This window comes from Rosa chinensis, chromosome 5 (assembly GCF_002994745.2).
Source record: "Rosa chinensis cultivar Old Blush chromosome 5, RchiOBHm-V2, whole genome shotgun sequence".
Classification (NCBI taxonomy): Eukaryota; Viridiplantae; Streptophyta; class Magnoliopsida; order Rosales; family Rosaceae; genus Rosa; species Rosa chinensis.
Window position 1 is genome coordinate 86437887 of NC_037092.1, and position 20800 is coordinate 86458686.

At 39.5% G+C, this 20800-nt stretch overlaps 2 protein-coding genes and 1 pseudogene across 2 annotated transcripts; 1 reads left to right on the forward strand and 2 right to left on the reverse strand.

Moving 5' to 3' along the window:
- The first annotated feature begins 428 nt into the window (after positions 1 to 428).
- Positions 429 to 2633, forward strand: LOC112167259 (receptor-like protein 2). Its single transcript, XM_040506046.1, has one exon. The coding sequence runs from the start codon at positions 429 to 431 to the stop codon at positions 2631 to 2633; it is 2205 nt and encodes a 734-aa protein (XP_040361980.1).
- An 8939-nt stretch (positions 2634 to 11572) lies between these two features.
- On the reverse strand, positions 11573 to 13152 carry LOC112164372 (annotated as a pseudogene).
- Positions 13153 to 14451: 1299 nt separating this feature from the next.
- LOC112166487 lies at positions 14452 to 18117 on the reverse strand. The gene is made up of 3 exons (XM_024303352.2): positions 17647 to 18117; positions 16814 to 17543; positions 14452 to 15730 (listed from the first exon to the last, which is right to left on the reverse strand). Exons 1-3 carry the CDS (start codon positions 17982 to 17984, stop codon positions 14696 to 14698), a joined length of 2103 nt encoding a protein of 700 aa, XP_024159120.1. The 5' UTR covers positions 17985 to 18117; the 3' UTR covers positions 14452 to 14695.
- Positions 18118 to 20800: the final 2683 nt, after the last annotated feature.

Genomic DNA, 20800 nt, shown 5'->3' on the forward strand with positions numbered 1-20800 from the left:
CGACTCCTTCGCCCACCGAAAATCGAGCTACCAGAAGCCAACAGCGAGACTGTACTCGAGATGGAGAGAGACTTCCGCGTCCCAATCTGCCGCCATCGCTAGACTCCAATTATGCCAAATCGATTATGTTTTGTCTTTCTTGCTATGCAAGTATATAAATATTATATTAATTCAAAATTTGTATTTAATATTACAAATAACACTAAAGTTTGGGATGACAGACAAGTTGTCTATGGAATCCAAATTAGACGAGCAAAGCGTCTAATCCCAGAATGAAAAAGTTGACTGAAGCAGTACCAATTACCAAACCTAATCCAAAAGACTTCCACTCCCAGTCTTCAACAGTGGATGACTAATGGCTGTACAATCTAGCATAAATACAGACCTCTGAGCAATCTATATTTATGAACTAAATCTAATATCACCCCATGGCTAATGGCTTCCTTGTCCTCCTTTTCATATTCTCTACTTTTTCCACAAACATTCATGCATGCAACCAACCTGAACGCAGCTCTCTTCAGACCTTCGCCCTCACTTTGTCTGCTTCAACTCCTCTAAATTGGACTTCCGGTGATTGCTGCCTTTGGGAGGGCATCACTTGTAATCCAGGTGGTTCGGTCACTCATTTGAGCTTACCCTCTAAAGGCCTCAAACTCAAAGGAGGTAATTTTCCTTCTTCATCACTTGAAAATCTCACACATCTCACCCACCTCAACCTCTCCCATAATTCACTTTATGGTTTGATAGAGCCAAGTAGTGGCTTCTTCTTGTCCTTGAGTCATCTTGAGGTCCTTGATTTGAGCTATAACCTTCTCTCCGGAGAGCTACCCTTGTCTCTACCTTTCAGATATATCAGAGTAGTGGATTTATCCAACAACCGAATTAAAGGCACAATTCAATCTTCATTCCTCCAGCGTGCCTGGAATTTGAGCAGTTTAAATGTCAGCAACAATCACTTGACAGGCCAAATCCCATCCTCTCTCTGTCTTCATTCCTCTTCGGTTAGACTCTTGGATTTCTCTTTCAATGAATTCAGTGGAATCTTTCCTCCTGGACTACTGAACTGCTCCAAGCTTGAGGTCCTTCGTGCCGGTTTCAATGATCTTTCAGGGCCCCTTCCTAGTGACATTTACCATGTTCCAACACTTCAAGAAATCTCATTACCTTCTAATAATCTTTTTGGACCCATTAGTAACAGCATTGTCAATCTCACCAACCTCAGAGTTCTAGAGCTCTACTTCAATAAGCTGACAGGGTTGCTTCCTCTCAATGTTGGGAAGCTCACCATATTGACGCACTTAGTCCTTCATTCCAACAATCTACAAGGTTCTCTGCCACCATCTTTGATGAATTGCACAACCCTTATAGAGCTGAATCTGGGATACAACCAATTGGGAGGAGATATCTCCAAGCTTAATTTCTCCAGACTTACTCAACTTAGTAAACTTGACCTTGTGGACAATCACTTCACTGGTACCTTGCCAATAAGCCTTTACTCATGCAAGTCTCTTGGAGCAATTCGACTGAGTGAGAATGATATAGAAGGAGAAATAAAACCCGAGATTTTATCACTGAAATCCCTGTCTTTCCTTTCCCTTACTCAATATAGACTGACCAATATCACAGGTGCAATGCAGATACTGATGAGTAGCAAAAGTCTCACGGTACTCATTTTGTCACATAACTTTATAGGTGAAGAAATGCCAGATGGAGATGGATTAATGATTGATTCTGCATTCCAAAACCTTAGGGCTTTGGGTTTACCCGATTGCCAACTTACAGGTCAAATACCATTATGGCTGTCAAAGCTGAAGAAACTTGAAGGCCTGGATCTGGCTTCTAATAGAATCACTGGCAGAATTCCTAGTTGGTTAGGGGCTCTTCCAAATTTGTTTGTTATAAGGTTGACTAATAACTCACTGTCAGGTGGATTTCCAAAGGAGCTTTGCAATTTACAAGCATTGGTATCACCACAAAAGGCTGCAACTCAAACAGTCCATGGTTCTCTCGAACTACCCATCTACACCCAACGCACTAATGCGTCTGTGACTGAATTGCAGTACAAGTATCTGTCCAGTTTTCCAAGAGCAATATACATCAGGAACAACAGTCTAAGTGGAAGGATACCTAATGAGATTGGTCAGTTGCAACTTCTTCAGGAACTTGATCTTAGCCTCAACAACTTGCTTGGCGGCATTCCAAACCAAATATCAAACCTCACAAACTTGGAGAGATTAGACCTCTCAAGAAACCAATTATCAGGGAAAATCCCAGCTTCACTATCTAGTCTTCATTTTTTGTCATCATTTACAGTTGCATACAATAATCTCCAAGGACAAATACCATCAAGCACCCAGCTCCAGGGCTTCAGCGCCACTGCATTTGAGGGGAACCCGGGACTTTGTGGAGCACCACTTCCAAATAATTGCCAACAGATGAATATAAGTGGGATAAATAATAGAACTGAAGATGTCCACAATGGTATTGAACTTCCATGGTTGCATATTTCTGTGGCTCTTGGTTTCATTACAGGATTCTGGGGAGTTTGTGGACCTCTGGTGCTGAGCAGGTCATGGAGATGTGCATATTTCCAGTTTCTGTATAAGATAAAAGATAAGTTCAAAAAATGGTAGTATATGGCAGAATGTAGAGAAGGCTTAAAATTAGTCGAAGCTTTTCATTTTAAATTTTATAAAAGCTTTGTAAACCACTGATGCTGCTACACAACTCAATTCGTTTGCAGAAGAAAGCAAAATAACTGAGTAGCTAGAACAGGCAGGTCAAGTAATTGAAGGTATCTGCTGGTGATCACAATTCACAAGTAGAGTGTATAACAAAGCTTTTCTGGTTTATAATTAAATAATTGAATGCTTGGTGTTGAGTTCATCAACATATTTTCACTTCTACTGAAAAAAAAATCAATGTATTGTGAATTTTTTTTTGAATAATGGCTATGTAACCCTCATGAAGGATGGTCCTCCCCATGTAATCACACTATTAAGTTGACTCATCAAAATCATTACACAAGCACTCAGCTCCAAAGCTTCAGCGCTTCTGCATTCGTGGGGAATCCAAAATTCACAGTACCAAGCTTTTTCATGATCATATAAAATGTTCATAAAATGCTCTAGCTTTTACATTAACCATATACGGATCCTGATATAAGATATTTATACACAACCCTGTTAGCAATCGTATTCTGCAACTGACTAAAACAGGCCCCAAGTATTTCAAAGATTATGCAAGTGAATACAAGTAGCAGTCAGTGCCATTATCTTTTATGCATTCTGTTCTCAAGTTTAATTCCTCAGTTTAAGCCATTGTTTGTTTCCCATCAAGTAGAAAATTAAAGATTCAAACCAAACAAACATTAACAAAAAATGAGAATAACAGCCATGCAAAGCAATCAAATTACTTACATGAGGCAGGTAGGACGAGCCCGATCAGCAGAAGTAGGAGATATACAAGCAGTATCCCAGAAATCCAATAAGACCCATCTCCATTTTATATAAAACCCAGATAAGAATAGAGCTTTATGAGTTTGAAAAGTTAGTTCTAATTCTTTTGAAAAAAAAAAAAAAAAAATGGTGTTGTAAGGAAAGCACTCTGGTTCAATTGGGTCTTGGAGCAAAAGCACCATTGTTGCAGAGAATAGGTGCTTGCAAAGCCCATAAACAATGTAAAGAGAAGAAGGAAAATCAGGACCTATAGTTTTTGAAAGGATTGTTCTTAGACTAGAGAGCACTGGTGGGAGAGCAGCGGATCTATTTCCGGGTCAAGATTCAAGAAGATGACATGTCGGGGCAAAATCCTTTTTCAACCCGGCCCGAAGGAGAAACTCTCACTTGATGGCCCAATACATGGTGGTGCAGCTGCGCACTATTTTCTACTGTTTAGTGGGCCCGATTGACATACGTGCTGCAATGCTATTAGACATTCAGATCGGCAACATCTAAAGCTGGACACGGGCCGGGTCTTACCAAAATTTTGCGAGGCCGAGCCTGAATCGAAATATTTCTAGTTGAGCGTATTTTCTGTTTTATGTTTCAGTGCTTCACCACCACCTGCTAGCAAGTTGCAGAGAAATCTGAGATCAACACCAGCTACACAGTCCAATCAGAGATCAAGTTGCAGATCTTAAATCAAAGCCAGCAACACAATTCAATCAGAGATCAATCCTCTAACACCACCACACAAAAAACCCTCGACCTTTATTTCTTCAACCTCTCTTCTTTAAGATATATTCTGTACCTGCAAATCAGACTCACAGCCAAACTTGGTTTCAACTTCTTTGGAGAGATGGTAACCTTATCCTCAACCCTAGACAGCCATTTACCAGTCACAGTTTTCACCATAGTGTTTGCATCCTCTAAATCCCTTACATAGTTGTTAGACCTTAATTTACATAGATATGCATTTATCTAAATATTAAATTTAACTTGTTTTTGAGTCTATTTTAACTTTCACAAAATCATTTTCTTATATATCTAGGAATATTGCAAAAGTGAAGAAAACATCAATTTTGGGCTTTGAAGTGGAGAATTAGAGCTAGGAAGAATGACGGTCAAATGTAGAGCAAAATGTTAAATTCCAAATTCCGGCGAACCACCACAAATGGCGGCACACCACCACTCATGGTGGTGCCATGTATTTTCCGGCCATATCTATGGAGGAGCAAGGAGGATGAGTACCATAGCATCTATTCTATTACATCCATTCACCATCATTCTATCTTAACCAAATTCCAAACATTTTGGTTCCAATTCAACCAAACACTCCATATTACCTAAAAGTCCATCGTCATCATCACTTCAATATTTATCATGTTTTAGACTTAATCATTATTCCTCGCTCATCATTTCCTACTCTAACATACACCATCACTCACATACTTTTTTCCCTTGTTTTTGGGATCTATTACCACTCTCAGACTCCACCTCTTTGCTTAATTTCAAAACCTAGCTGCTATCTTGACTTCTCAACACCATTTTCACATCTCGATCTCTCCATCTATTTAAGCACTCATTCTTCACAAAAAAGAGACATCACCCGCACCACCCCATTACATGTTCTTTCTCTCTCAATATCCTCTACAAAACCTCGATCTCCACTTCTCAAAATCTAAACTCATAATATCCATACTCTTCAACTTCCATCACAACCACCATTACTCCATCACTACCACTCAAAGTTGGCCAAATGAGCATCATATCTTTATCACCATTTCATTCATCATCACCATCAAGAAACTTATCATCCATCTATTCACTATCAATAAAGATTCAGGAGCATTGAAGGAGGAAAATAAATGAGGAGCTAGCCATTGATTTGCCAAGCTTCAACTAGTTCATTCTTTCCTTAACTCTTTAATTTACCTTGATGTACATAGATTTGATGTTAATTTGTATGATTATGAGTGAGTAGTTACTTTGTTGGGCCCTAGCCAAACTTGTATGAATTGATGTTTTAATTGACATTTGATGTTACTTGTGATTTTCATCTTCATATGCTAATTCAAGAAGTGAATGCATCAATTCAAACTTAAATACTTTGAATGTGTTGTATTTGTCATCTTATGAAAAAATGTTTAAGGAGTAGTTAACCTTGAGCATTGATAGCATGATAGCATCCTCTATGTGCATATTAAGGTTGTGAGTTAAAATCACCTAGATCTAGGATTGGTTTGCTCGCATGATTATCTAAACTCAAAACTTTATGCATCTAGGAACAATGAATTGAGACTTAACCGGTAATAGGAATTGTTCTTAGGTAGTTAGTTCTAGACTTATCCGGTTGGAATTGATAACATTAAAGGAGTTTAAGCCTTTATGAACTTATCTAGATGCAAAGAGGGTTATTGAGAAATTAGAATAGCATCACTTGTATTTGAACTTCAATACTTGCAAGGAAGGTTAGTGGTAGACAATCCAACCCCTAACTTCATCTATTATATTACTAGTTTAGTTTAGAGTAGTTTCGTTTACATTTGAGCATTTAGTTTAATTTGGTTCACCACTCTATCCAACAAACAATTTCACTACCACCACAATACACATACTCAACATGAGTCTAGATTTCCTTGTGAATTTAGGTTTGTGATTGTACATTTACATATTCTAGTTCTCCTTAAGTTAACACCCTAACTAGTGAAAAGAATCCAATCTTCTTGGGTTCGACAACCTTTCTTAAATCCCTATACTATACTTGTACCCCTTATACTTGAAGGCAGCTATTTAGCTAACAATAGTAACTTTCAAACGCAGCCTTTGAATTAGGTAAGTCAGGTTGTGCAGTAGCATTTCCAACATAGAATTTGACACTTGTGTTCTGAAGACTAGGGTTTGGCCATTGACTGAACCCCTAGTTTGAAGGGCCACATGAACCCTGCTCCAACTCATCAAGCCTGACCCAGAAATCAACCAACCCTCGGCTGCACCACCACTAGTATGTCCAGTATAGTTTGTTCCGCCGCTGTATCGTCCTCATTCAAAGATTGCCGAGAGCATGGCAATCCAACATGGGTGACTAATTCACACACCCAACAACATGCTGTGGCTTTTTATCAGAATCTCTATGAAATTTCCTCTCCTTCTACAAATGTGGATCAGGTTTGTTCAGTTATTCCATCCCTGGTAACAGATGACGAATATGCAGTGCTATCGGCAATTCCTACAACAGAGGAAATTAGAAATGCTGTTTTTTCTATGGATGGATCTAGTGCTCCAGGGCCTGATGGCTTTTCAGGGTCTTTTTATCAAGCTTGTTGGGATATAGTTGATTCCGATGTGGTTGCATGTGTGTGACAATTTTTCCTGCAAAACTAGATCCACCCGAACATGAATTGCAACTTCTTAGTTCTCATTCCAAAAGTCCTAAATGTTCAGCTTATTACACAATTTCCCCAAATTGCTTTAGCCAATTTTCTCTTCAAGATTATTCCAAAGATTTTGGCTTCTAGCTTGGGGTCTATTGCTAGTTTGCTACACGTATAATCTCTCCTGAGCAATCTGCTTTTTTGCCTGGTAGGCGAATTAATCAGTGTATTGGTATGGTTTCTAAATGCTTCAACTTACTGGACCGAAAGGCTTATGGTGGTAATGTGGGTATCAAAGTGGATATAGCAAAGGCATTTGACACTCAGAATTGGGATTTTTTGCTCCAAGTTTTGAGCAACTTTGGGTTCTCTCCCATTTTCACCAGTTGGGTCAATTCTATTCTTCATTCGACAAGGCTATCTATTTCAATTAATGGCTCTCCCCAAGGTTTTTTCACTTGTGCTCGTGGTGTTAGACAAGGAGATCGTCTCTCTCCACTTTTATTTTGTCTTGCGGAAGAGGCTTAACCGGGGACTATCCTTACTTCTCCAAACCCGTCAATTGAAGCCAATATCTTTTCCTAGGAATTGCACTCCACCTTCTCATGTGTTATATGCAGATGACCTCGTGATTTTTTGCCGTGGGGACAAACGCTCTCTTACAGTCTGCGTGGATTTTTTTTATTGTTATAGTGCAGCTTCAGTATTAATGCAGAGAAAAGTATTTTCTATCTTGGAGCTAAGTCTCGACACAAGAAAGCTGCAGTTCAACGTATATTGGGTTTTCATGCAGGGCGTTTACCTTTTATTTATTTGGGGGTTCCTATATTTTGTGGAAAGCCCCGCAGTTGCCATCTCCAAGTAATAGCTGACAGAGCTAAGTCAAGGTTAATGGGTTGGCAAGGCAGGCTTCTTTCAATGGCTGGGCGTACGCAACTTGTGCAATATGTTTTTCAAAGTATGCTTCTTCATAGTTTTTCAGTGTATCAATGGCCTACATATCTTGTGAACAAGTTATCTAAATGGGCGGGTAATTTTATTTGGTCTTGTAATATTGAGACTTGGAAAATTGTCATTGTTGCTTGGACACAAGTTTGTGCTCCGAAAAAAAGAAGGCTGGATTGGTATTCATAACCTGACAACTCTTAATTCCGCGGCTGTTTTGAGGTTTGCATGGGACTCTCTCACCTCTTTGACTCAATGGGGTGTTTATATGCGGACATGTTACCCTTTATTATCTAGGACCAAAGTGAGTTATCGAAAATCTTCAATTTGGTCAGTTTCCGTTCTATTGCTCCTGATACTACCCAATATTGTCGTTGGATTATTGGAGATGGTCGCTCAGTGTCTTTTTGGAAAGATAAATGGCTTCACGATCCTATTTTGGAAATCTTGGGAGTTTCAGATTGGTCAGTGTTCAGTAATTTACGAGTGGCTGATTTCACCTCTGATCATTCTTGGCAACTTCCTCCTTTTTTCCTATATACCTTTCCAGACTTGCACAACAAAATTTCTTATATTTGCCTCCCTTTAGACACGAAACCTGATATGCTTATTTGGGAGTCTACAGCCTGTGGAGAGTTATATTTCTCTGATTGCTATAATTTGCTTCTACGACACTTTATTTTGAGAGATTGGGCTTCTACTATTTGGAGTTCTTTCATTCCTCCACGGTATTCTGTTTTGGCTTGGAGGATTCTCTTTGATCGCTTGCCAAATGATGATCGGCTGAAAAGAGGTGGGATTCCGGTTGTTTCCATCTGTCAATTATGTAATGCTTCTGAAGAGTCATCTTTATTTTTACATTGTTCTTTTTCCCAATAACTTTGGGGATGGCTGTCAGATCAGTTTGGAACCTCACTACCTATATGTGGCTCTCGGTTGGATGTCTGGGCTGGTTTTTGTCACAAGGCTTTTTCTCCTCAGCTTTATAATTTGTGGTTAGCAGCTGGTTTGCTTACTTTCATAGAAATCTAGAAGGCATGAAATAGACTCAGGTTTGATAATCAATCCCCTATTTTTTCTACATTGTGTTGTTCAATTATGGCATGGATTCGACAATTTGGTTCTCCTGTTCTTGGTTACTATAAGGGCGTTCTTGATTCCCGACTATGATCTTCCCTTGGGGTGTGTCCCAAGCCTCGTAAAGCGCCCAAGACTCAACATGTCCTATGGCAACCTCCTCTTTTTCCTTGGGTTAAAGTTAACATTGACGGTTTGGCGAAAAGTAATTCTAGTCTTGCAGCTTGTGAGGGAGTTTTTCGTGATGCATCTGGGGTTTTTTAGGGAGTTTTTGCCAATCTCTAGATTGCAATTCATCTTTTTATGCTGAACTTTATGCTGTGATTGTGGCTATTGAAGTTGCTTTCTTTAGAGGTTGGGTTACTCTGTGGTTGGAAAGCAATTCTATTAGTTTGATAGCGTCTATTTCCTTCAAGTCATTCTCTCCTCCATGGGACTTGAGAGTGAGATGGCAGAACTGCTTGAAGAAAATTCAACGAATGCAATTTCGTAGCACTCATATTTTCGAAGAAGGGAATGCAGCAGCGGACAAGATGGCAAATTTAGGTGTTTCAAGTGACTCGTTTACTTGGTATGCTAGCCCTCCTGCAGAGCTTCACGGGTACTTGCAATCTGATTTTTTGGGCCGCCCAAATTATCGTTTTTCATTTTGAAAAATGGTCGGCATGATGAAGGAAGTTTTTATGGTTGCCGAGATGATCCTGTTGGTTTGTTGTTATTGCTCACGCCTTGTTAGAGGCTTATACTTCCCCGAGGTTGTGCGCAAAGTTAGCTACATGATCAACTGCATGAAGCTGCAAGGGATATTTGGCATTTTTTGGGTGCTAGCCTTTTATCTTCATGGCTGTTTTTTTTTTTTTTTCCTTTTAGAATTGTACATGAGGGGGAAGTTCCCCTTCTCTCCTCTTTCGTTGACTTTTTTCTTCTTTATTTGATTTTTGTATTTTTTTTTTCTCTTTATCATTAATAAATTGAATAGGGGGACGGGCAGTGAGTTCTCAGAGTGGGGCAGACTCCTCGCCTTCAGGTTTGAGGGTGGGACAAGTTCCCTACATCGTTTGTCTCCGATGAGCTAATATCGCCTAATCTCTTATTCTTAAAAAAGAAAAATAATAATTCAAAATGAAGATTCGTTGGTCACAATTTGGAAACGAGTCAAACGACCAACCCAAAAGACCAGCATGCAAATAACATATGCTCTATATACATGGCCCAAAATAGTCTATGATTCATTGTTTTCTTCTCCTAAACGGACCAAAGAATCCAAGCCCAAACAAAAGTGGATCTATAGTAGAAAATGATTTTTTTTAATGAGATTTCACATGACAATCAATGTCCCTAATTAGTTTTCAAACATCATTTCCAAAAAAAAAAAATAATAATAAAAAAACTAGTTTTTAAACCTCCAACTGTTTAGTGTATTTATAGATAGGTTGGATAATGCTGATGTTTTAAGAACTAGATTGCAATTAAGAAACAAACAAAAAAACACTGTATATGCAATGGATGCCCTAAAAAGCATTCTACAAGTTCACAAAACATCTCTGCCTTTCCCTCTGTTCCATCTTGTAATACCCTGATTCTCTTTTGCCTTGGACAGCCACCCAGAATAGAGTAAGGATGCAGCAGAACCTCTAGAGGAACATTGTGCTCCTTGATTTGATGTTGTTGTTGTGCTTCTCTCACTTCTCTGGGTTTGAACAACCTTGTGTTGAACTTGTCTCCATCACTGGTCTCAACTGTGCAGGTCTCAACCGTACAGTTTAACATTAGAAATGGGGTTCTGGGTGTTTTTGGGAAAGTGGTGGTGTTCTGAATCAGAATGAAGGAAATATATTTATGCGTTGGCAATAATTGTCAAATTCAAAATAATATTTATGTCGGGCAAAATCTTTTCTCAACCGACCCGAAGGAGAAACTCTCAAGTGTTGGCCCAATTCATGGTGGTGCAGCTACCCAGTAGTCACTATTTGGTTCAACAGGTGATTATGGAAGGAAAGGTACAAAACCAGAATGAATCAGAATGAAGTGTTTTTGGGAAAGTGGTGGTGTTCTGAATCAGAATGAAGGAAATATATTTATGCGTTGGCAATAATTGTCAAATTCAAAATAATATTTATGTCGGGGCAAAATCTTTTCTCAACCGGCCCGAAGGAGAAACTTTTAAGTGTTGGCCCAATACATGGTGGTGCAGCTACCCAGTAGTCACTATTTGGTTCAACAGGTGATTATGGAAGGAAGGGTACAAAACCCCGCCTGCAAAAACAGGTCGCATGAAGGCATTGTCAAATTTTCGCCAATAATAGTCGACAATTTGAGACGGAGTGCTTAAGAGTATTCTTAAACTAGTAGGACGAGATATGTCCACGGACCTGATATTGGCTATTGAATCTTGCCAGTTTGTGAGCAGTAGTACAATGAAGGAATTAGGACTAGAAGGTTCAGAAGATGTCATACTAGTGAAGTAGTGTTGTTTTGATGTTGGAAGCAAGCTAGAGCCTCACTGGGGGTTTAGTCATCAAACCAAACACTATTGTGCTGAAAAGAACAATTGTGATAGTACTGGTGATCATGTATGCGTTTGCGTGCAGGTCAATATGGCATTGAAAATCATGACGGGATGAAATCAACTGTGTCTATTATTCTATTATAATTATGTCCCCTCAACATAATTGGTCCATACAGATTAAAAAAATATTTTCTTAAACTTTTGTTCTTTTTTTTAATCTCTATTGACTAATCAAGTTGATGGGACAAATTTGGGACACAAAAATCTGGAACAGCTGATTTCATCCCAAGCACGACCGATGTGGCATCATTGATTACAGCTTCCCCAAAAACCAGGCTGTACAACATAGGTGTCTCATCTTGATTGCGCACCTAGCTGCCAGGTGCAAACAGAATCAGTTGCATAATATATTGCTCCAAGTGCAAAATAATCTTCGATCTTGATTCTTGAGGGAACCAATGCTGAACTTGCGGAAAAAATGCATAGCACCTAAGGACATATATGGTGGCAAATGATATGAGAGTGCCAATTAACAGCTCCAAACATCATGATTGTCATAAAGTTACAAAAAAACTGCTTCTTCTTCAGTTGGAACCCGGCATTGAAAATGATCGGAGGAAGCAGATAGATTAAGAAAAGATCTTCACTAAACACTAAGAGCATCTCCAACGGATTATTCAAAAATCTTGTGTCAAATTTGAATTTCAAGGATGACGTGTCATGGTCATCTTTTACAATTTTTTGATCCAACAGATTAGTTATATTTAAATATTATTTTATTATTTTTCAAAAAAATATATAGCAAAAAGAAAACTATTTTTTCTCTTTCTTCTTTATCTCTCTTTTGATCTTCGTTCTTCTTCTTCTTTGGGTTTTTTCCTTCTTCTTTGATGGCTAAATTTCTCAGCTTGGGTGTAGGTCTGCAGGAAAATGATTCAACTTTTCTTCTTTATCTCTTCTGATCTTCATTCTTCTTCTTCTTTGGATTTCTTTGTTCTTCTTTGATGGGCAACATGCCAACAACAGATCGCTTGATTTCTCATCTTGGGTGTTGGTCTGCAGGAAAATGATTCGACTTTTCTTCTTTATCTCTTCTGATCTTCGTTCTTCTTCTTCTTTGGGTTTCTTTTTTCTTCTTTGATAGGCAACAAGCCAACAACAGATGACTTGATTTCTCAGCTTGGGTGTTGGTTTGCAGGAAAAGGATTCGACTTTTAATATTGGTTTTATATGGCTTGATTTCTCTCATCAGTCTTTGTTGATAGAGTAGTGGTTAATATCTTTCTTTCATCATCAACAGATGCCCAAATTCTAAGAACAGATCTAGGTAGGAAGAAAGAGAGAATAAAAGGAAGAGGGAGAAGAAGAGAAGGACTCGAGGCATTAAAAAATGAAAAGAAACAATTTGACAGAGGTGTGAGAACTGTCAAATTTAACAGTGAGAATTGGAATGTCAAATCCACATAGGATTTGACAGATCTATTGGAGCATTTTCATCTTTCATTTTTTTTTCATTGAGTTTCCACCGTGTCATTTGACAGAATGGTTGGAGATGGTCTAACATGCAAATGAGAGCTTTTCCCTTTTGTGGTCAGCGATATAATAATACCAGTGCATAATCCAATCGCAAGCGCGGTAATGGACTACTCAATTATCCATCTACTCTCCTCCAGCAAATGGCCAAGCAAAATACAAGCGCAAAGAGTTGAAGCGCCACAAATAGGTTCATGGAAACAATGGAAGTATGATCAGAAGCCCTCAACATTCCCATCGATTCTGATGCCATTGAGCTCATATACAACGCCATTGTTGTTGGATTCAAGTTATAGATGCTTCTAGAAACTCCGACAACCTTAGCGGATAAGTCCAAGATGGCGTATATTCTTTGAAGGAATCGTTTTAGAGCTGAAAATTGAAAATTTGAGTGAAAAATTAGATGATTTAACAATTTAGGTTTAGGGCAATCTAATAAGGTGCTTAATCAAGATTGGACACCTTTGTTATACAGGAGCTTAAAATATTTAGGATTATTATTTACGTTTTCTAATTCTATTATATTTAGGATTCGTGCTATATTTAAGCTTCTTATTAGATTGTAACTTTAAGTTTTTATATATAGTACGAATCCTAAATATAATAGAATTAGAAAACTTAAATGATAATCTTTTATTGATTAAGATAAGGAAACCTAATTTAGCTAAAATCGAAGATAAAATTCTAAATTCTAGAAGATTACATAACTTGCCAAATTGCGCCAATTTGTATTTAGGGTCTCAACTGAGATTTTGCTCGAGAAATCTGATATATTCAAAATAGCAAATTTCATCATTAAGAATCTACTAATTTTCAATCTTCATATCGTTCTTTTTAATATGACTATGCAAACGACGCTTCTTTATTTTCAATATTATTTGTTGAAATTATCTAAAATCTCGTCCTACAACACAAGATAATTTTCTTCTTTGTTTTCTCTCCTTTCAATTTTCTCTTTGAACTTTAACTTTTGCAGATTAAACAATTCAAAATAAAATAAAGGCATAAAGGTTGAAAATGAAGAAACTAAGTGAATGAATCGTTTTTTAAATTAAGTTTTTTATTTTATTTTTTTTATCAAAGAATAAGATAATTTAAAAGGCTAACAATCCATCAACTATTCAGATTTACATCGTTCATCTTGAAGATCTTAATTGTTACACGAAGTAATTAATTTGTTCGTAACACTTAAATGACCAACGGCCTTCAATTTACTTTTTAAAAAATCTGAAAATTGCAGACCAATCGAAAAGATGAAGTTTAATTGGGGATTGAAAACGAAGATTCGTCGGTCACAAATCGGAAACGACCAACCCAAGAGACCAGCATGCAAAGAAATTATAAGCCCAAAATAATCTATGATACATTATTCTCTTCTTCTAAACAGACCTGAAGAATCCAAGCCCAAAAGAAAATTGGATCTACGCTTTACAGTAGGAAAGGATTTTTTTTTTCTTCACATTAAAATTAATGTCCCTAATTAATATTTAAACCTCCAAATCTTTAGTGTATTTGTAGATAGGTTGGAAAATGTCTAATGTTTGAAGAACTAGAATGGTTGCAATCAGGAAACAAAAAAAACCTGTGTATATGCAATGGATGCCCAAAAGCATTCTACAAGTTCACGATACATCTCTGCTTTTCTCTATCCCCCTCTTGTAATACCCCGATTCTCTGTCGCCTTCTTTGGGCCAAAGTAACTAAAACCAACTGAAACTAAGCATCCTATAGCATTAGCTAGCAACATGAAAACAAGAACCAAAAACCAACCAAAGCACGCTCTAAGCTTAATTTACATGATACAACACTCATGAACATCACCTCCTTGTTCGTTTCCTCGGCCTCCCTGCACTCCCCACCTGATCCGCCTCGCCATTGTCTCTGCCCCGTTTTCCGCTTCCAGCTGCCGCCGTCTCTGTTTTCTTAGGCGGCCTCCCGACCCCTCTCTTCCCCCTCCCACCGCTTTCCTGACCTCTTCCCCCTCGCCTTCCATTAGAGCTGCGAGTCACCCTCACTTTCCTCTCCACCTCCGTTTTCTTCCTCCCTGTCCTCTTCTTCTTTTCCTCCTCCTCCTCCTCCTCCTCTTCGTCCACCATACTATCCTTACTCTCATCCTCTGAAACATCTGAAGAGTTCTTTCCCCGTCCAACTCCTCTACTACCATTCTGCTTCATTCTCTTCAAAAAGCTCGCCGCACCTTGCTTCTTCTTCACGTCTTCTTTCTTCACCGCCTCCAAACCATCACGCATACTCACGTCATTTCCGCCGGACTCATGCTTTGTCTTCGCTTCTACATTCTTGCTGTTACTCGTTGTCGTCGTCCTCGACCTTCTCTCTCCCCTTCTTTCCTGAGCCGACCTTTTCTTCCTCACACCCTTGTCCTCCACCTTAACCGGTGCACTGTCTTCAACCTTCTTCCCATTCACCTTCACCTTCGCTTCTTTCTCTTCAACCTCTACCTTTCTAACAATTCCTTTCTTGTTTTCCGATAATGCATTGATGGAACCACGTTTACCGCACACAACGATCGAAGACGACTTGCTGGGTCTCATGGAAGTAGTAGTAGTAGTGATATCGGACTCTACATTGGGCTTGGGCTTCACTGTGCTCACGGCGGGTCTAGGTCTCGGTAGCTGGTCGTTCATTTCCTTCAACACCAGCAAGCGTAGCTCTAGAGCCGCCACGTGTTCCGGCGCGGTCTTGCGGAAGAAAACGACGGCGTTGCTGAATACGAGGAGGAGGTCGCGGAAGAACTTGTGGGTGCAGTCGTTGTAGGCCCCTTTCTCGAGCCGGGATTGGACCACCTTGAGGTCCACGTGTTCCCTAATCAGGTTCTTGTACCTTTGTGATTCCTACAGAAAAAAAAAAATGAAACAGACGGCTCTTGATCAGTATAATAAAACCATGGATAGGATTCAACACGCTTAAAAAATTAGGGGCTTCATGGTAATTTGGTGCATCAAAAGTGAAGGTGTGAGGACCCAATATACAATAGTGGCCCGCCACTTCCATTTTAGCGCTTCAGGAGCTGTACCTTGCGCATGTGTGAGTGTAACATTCTCTATGTTGTTGGGGGCTAGCGTCAATTCCGGGCGGAACATTATAGATTACTCAAATTTATACACCAAAAAATTGAGTGCATAATTTTGGGCAAATAAAGAAACACTAGTACATAATAAATGTATTGCTTATTAAGAGGGAACTTAAATGGAGGGATTAAAAAGGAAAGATGAATTCATGGGATGCATTTAACTTCAACGAATTATTAGATTCGACCAGTATGTGAAATCCCAACTGCTTAATACAGTGTTCCTTATCAGTCATTCAAATTAAGCATCACTAAATAAATTCACTGTAGCTGAGTGAACATTATTTTATTTCTATCAATATCCGACTCACGTGACAGAATTCACTTTCTGTCACCAGGCTTTCTAGCCAGGAAAATGGCCACTCATAGCAAATCAAATCAAGTAAACGGCCACGAAAGATCGACGGTTACATATACACTAGTGTCAAAGCGTAACGTCCCCATAGTCCCATAGTCTACGACCTTGGGGTTAACCTCAAATTTAAACTCCAACCCTGGACCCCACCACCACCTAAGCCAATTCATCCCCATCTTGACTATGTTTTTTGTACTGTAGCCCAAGGTTCATGCCATCCTCGCTCAAGATTGAATTACACTGTTACTGCCTCATTAACTCTACTCCCAATATACCAAAATACCCCCACTCAATCCCAGAATGACAGTTCCACCATCGTCACCGGGAAATGCCACACCGTGATTGGTTCGGACTCGAAAAGAAACTAGTCTAACTTAGAGTTCTCCTCGTCCTTTTTTCTGGGTAGCTTGATTAAATATTTGAATTTTATGAGAAAAAATAATTATAATTACTTTTTCTTTTTTTTTTTGAAAATAATTTAATTAATAATACCTGGCTCCGAAGCCGGCGCTGGAATACGGAGCCGAGCCGATGCGAGCGGACGATCCTGAGGACCTTGACCAACGGCTCAAGTTTAACGAGCTTAACCCGTTTCGTGGTGGCGGGAGAAACTTCCTCACCACCCTCGGGCTCTTCGCCGCTGCTACTATCGCCACCTTTACGACGTCGTTTCCTCCTCCTCGTCAAGCTAGCCGAGCTTTGAACATCGCTGTTCTGCTTCCTCACTTCCTTTACCACCGCCCGTTTCGACCCCGACAACTCGTTCGACTCGCCGGGTCGACCCGTCGTTGTCGGCTCTGCTCCTCCTCCGCCTTGGCGATCGTTTTTATCGTCCACGTCGTCGTCGTCGTCGTCGATCACTTTACCGTTGGCGGAGGCCGGTTCGGATCGGGTTTCGGTCTGGACCGGATCTGGTTGGTTCCTCTCCGGGCCGGGCTCCGCGTCCGCATCCCTTTTTTTCTCCACGACGCCGTTTGCTTTCGCCTCGCTTCTCTGGCTTGTGGAATTGGACTCGTTGAAGGATCGGTTCTCGCGCTCGGAGGAATCGGACACGAAGTCTCTGCCGGAGTTTGGTTTTCCGGCCAGTTTCTCCGGCAACTCCGATTGCTCTCCTCCTCCTCCTCCACCGTCGCGATGGAGATCCTTCACCGGAGCCGGCCGCTCCGCCTTCAAGCTCCGGTCTCTGTCCTCCTCCATCTTCTTCACCTTCAACTCCAACGACCTGTAACACATACAAACACACACTCTCAGATCTCCAAGACCATTGAAACGACGACGTCTCACAGTCAGATCTCAATCAAAGAGGCACGGCGAGAATTTTTTACACGATCGAAACGTCGCGACGGCGGACCTCGCGGCGGAGCTCCTCGACTCGGAGCCTGCGTAGCTCGTCAACCATAAACGCCAGCCCGTCGTCGTCGCCGCTTCGCGATTCGGCGTCGTTTTGCTGCGAGACGACGAAGCGGCGTTTGAGGTCGTCGAACTTGTCCCTACAGTTCTGAGCAGTGAACACCGCCGTTGTCGTCGTGGAGCTCCGGGACTTAACCTCCTTGGCGACGGAGTCCCAGCGCTTCGTGCCGTGACGGTTCACGGCGGACACCAGCAAGAGCTCCTCTAACGTGCCCCACGGTTGCGCGCTCGTTTCGTGTTCCCTACTAGCCATGCTCCTCCTCTCATTTCATCATTGAGTTTTCAAAATTAGGGTTTTTGGTTTTATACGATCAAAGATGAAAGTTTCATTTTTTTTTTTTTTTTTAACACTATGGATGGGGTGATGAAATGTACAGATTTATTATGTTTGTTCGTCGCTTTTATATATTTCCATTTTGGTGCCTCCTTTTTTTTTGGGTCAAGTCGTGGTTCGGCTTTCTTAAAGCTCGCGGCCTCGCTCCACTGCCTTTGGGCCTAAACTTCGAATTGGGTTTTCTGTAACAAAATTCCGAAACTAACCCTTCTACCCCGATCGATGGTGGAGAAGATTAGAAGAACATGTTGAAATACTTTTCCGTAGCAAGAAAATGATGGGTGTGGTCGGAATTTTGAAATTTTGAAATTTGACGATAACTTGGTAGATGTATGCGTTAGGAATGGTGCATGCACATATATGGTGCGAAAGACAAAATATCGTTATTATATGATCTAAAAAAGTAAAGATTTGATTCGATATAAACGACAAATCTGACAAATCTTGTAGATTAATTATGACATAAAGATTGAAACAAGAGTGAATCTCAATTATAAGGGAAGTTGGTGAGTGCCACGTATAACATCGCTTCGTATATAAATGAAGTGTCGGTCAAATAGGCGAGGCAACCAATGCTCATCAACGAGCAATCATTACATTGGGATATTGTCTACTCTGACGTTACGATCCCTAAATTTTGTCAAAATTTTTTTTTTACCAGAATAATGCATAAATTATGAAAGTTAATTTTCAACCGTCTTTTAATATTTAACAAAAAAATGGGAGTGAAATAACTGAAATCTACACTCCTGTTTCTAAAATCTAGAATCTCAAATAAGTTTTTAAATATATTTTTTTTCATTAACATATGTTGCTTTTATTACCAAAATGCCATAAATTTTTAGAGATAAAGTAATAAAAAAACTAGTCTGCGAAATTTTTTTTTTTTTTTTTTTAAAGAAAGGTGGATAGTTGTTGCAGAATAAATACTAGTAGGGGTGGGCAGAAACCCAAACCGGAGGCCAAAAACCGGCTGGACCGGCCAGGAAAACCGGCTCGGGGACCGAATCGGATGAAATAGGGGGAAAAAAAAGACTTGACCAGACCAGACCGGATATATACGGTCCTGAACCGGGCGAAAAAAACTAAACCGGTCCAAATAATTAATATTTATTTAAATTAATATTATTTATATTATTTTTAATAGTTGTCGAATTTTGATTGGTTCAAATCCGGTTACACATACTCCTCATTGCACCTGATTGCTTTCATTGAAGAAAACCTAGCTGACTCATGTCGACTCTGTCTCATTTCGTCGAGACCTTCATCTCTCTCAACTCACAGCGACAGCCGCTCTTCTCTCTCGACTCGCAGTAATTGAACAGCAACCTTAGGCGTCGAATAAGGCCGACTAACTTCGACCGAGGTCGTCCTCTCCTCTCTTTCAACTCACAGCGACATCCCTCTTTTCTCTCGACGCATAGCAATCGAACACCGACCGAAGACGTCGACTAAGGCTGACTAACTCTGACCGAGGACGTCCTCTCATCTCATCTCCGGATGGAATCGGTATGGGTTCACCTTGATTTTGAGTTCGACTTCGAATCGATTTTGGGTTCAGCTTGTTTATGTTATCTCAATTCTTGTTTGCTTCTTCAGTTCTTCAAATCGATTTGGTTTTGTTATCACTGATTCTTAAGTTTGTTTGAGAAGTCTGAAATCATGATTGAGCTATTGTGTGGATAGTGATGATTTTGAGTTCGATTTCAAGTCTTAACGCTGTTGATCTGTTGATTTCAAGTCTGGTTGTTGTTGATCTGTTGATTTCAGTGTGGTATTTCCTTTTTCTTTCTTTTTTACATAGTGTTTGATAATTAGTTTTCATTAGTTTTCCTTTACAGAGTGTTTGATAATTGATTGATAATGACTGTTTGAGTGTTTGATAATTATTTGACAATGAGTGTTTGTTAATTGATTGTTTCATTGTTTACTGTTATTGAGCTACTAGTACAGCAAATTAGTTGAGCAGCGCAAACTATGTTCATTTCTGCTAAATTATGTGTTTGATTTCATTGTCAGGGAAGTGGAGCATCGCAAACTCCCAATGTGACACCAACTAGGTCAAGCATGGGAACAACACCAACTGGGACGCTAACAAATTGTTAATGTTATTTATCTAGTTGAGATGTTGATTTCATGAATAGGTTATTTGAAATGTTCATTACTTGATTTAGTGAATAGATTATGATTTGTTTATTTTGTTGATATTTTGATAGTTGATTTTGCTCATTTTAGGACAGCTAAATTTATCGACTTTGGTCAAAAATATGCGGGACAAAAAAAAAAAAGCCAAACACAACGGACACCGATCTGCACCGCACCTCAAAAGGGTGTAACTGAAGTAAGCGGTGTGGGTTTTTAAAATGCGGTAGCGGTTTTAGATAAAGCACAACCTAATGAAGCGGTTCGGTTGCGGTTTTGGCCTAACACCTAACCGCGCCCACCCATAAGAAATAGATTTAGGATTTAGAGAAAAGTGGGGGTTGTAAAATCATTTCTTTTTAATTTTCTTAATGAAAATATATTTTATAATTATCATATTTACCCTTGTGATTTAATTTATTCTCAAAGTTTTTTAATCTTTAAGGGTTAAATCTGTCAAAATTTTCAATTTTGGCTAACAAAGCCTATTCTCTTAATAATAGTGTATATATAATAATAATAATAATAATAATAATAATCTATACTATTATTAAGAGAAAAGAGTTTGTTAGTCAAAATAAAAAATTTTGACA

Bases quoted from the DNA above. Each gene is read 5' to 3' on its own strand.
- LOC112167259 (XM_040506046.1), top strand. From the start codon at position 429: ATGGCTAATGGCTTCCTTGTCCTCCTTTTCATATTCTCTACTTTTTCC.
- LOC112166487 (XM_024303352.2), bottom strand. From the start codon at position 17,984: ATGGCTAGTAGGGAACACGAAACGAGCGCGCAACCGTGGGGCACGTTA. The intron at 17,544-17,646 runs GTAAAAAATTCT...TATGTGTTACAG, and splicing joins CGTCGCGACGTTTCGATCGT to GTCGTTGGAGTTGAAGGTGA. The intron at 15,731-16,813 runs GTATTATTAATT...TTTTTTCTGTAG, and splicing joins AGCGCCGGCTTCGGAGCCAG to GAATCACAAAGGTACAAGAA.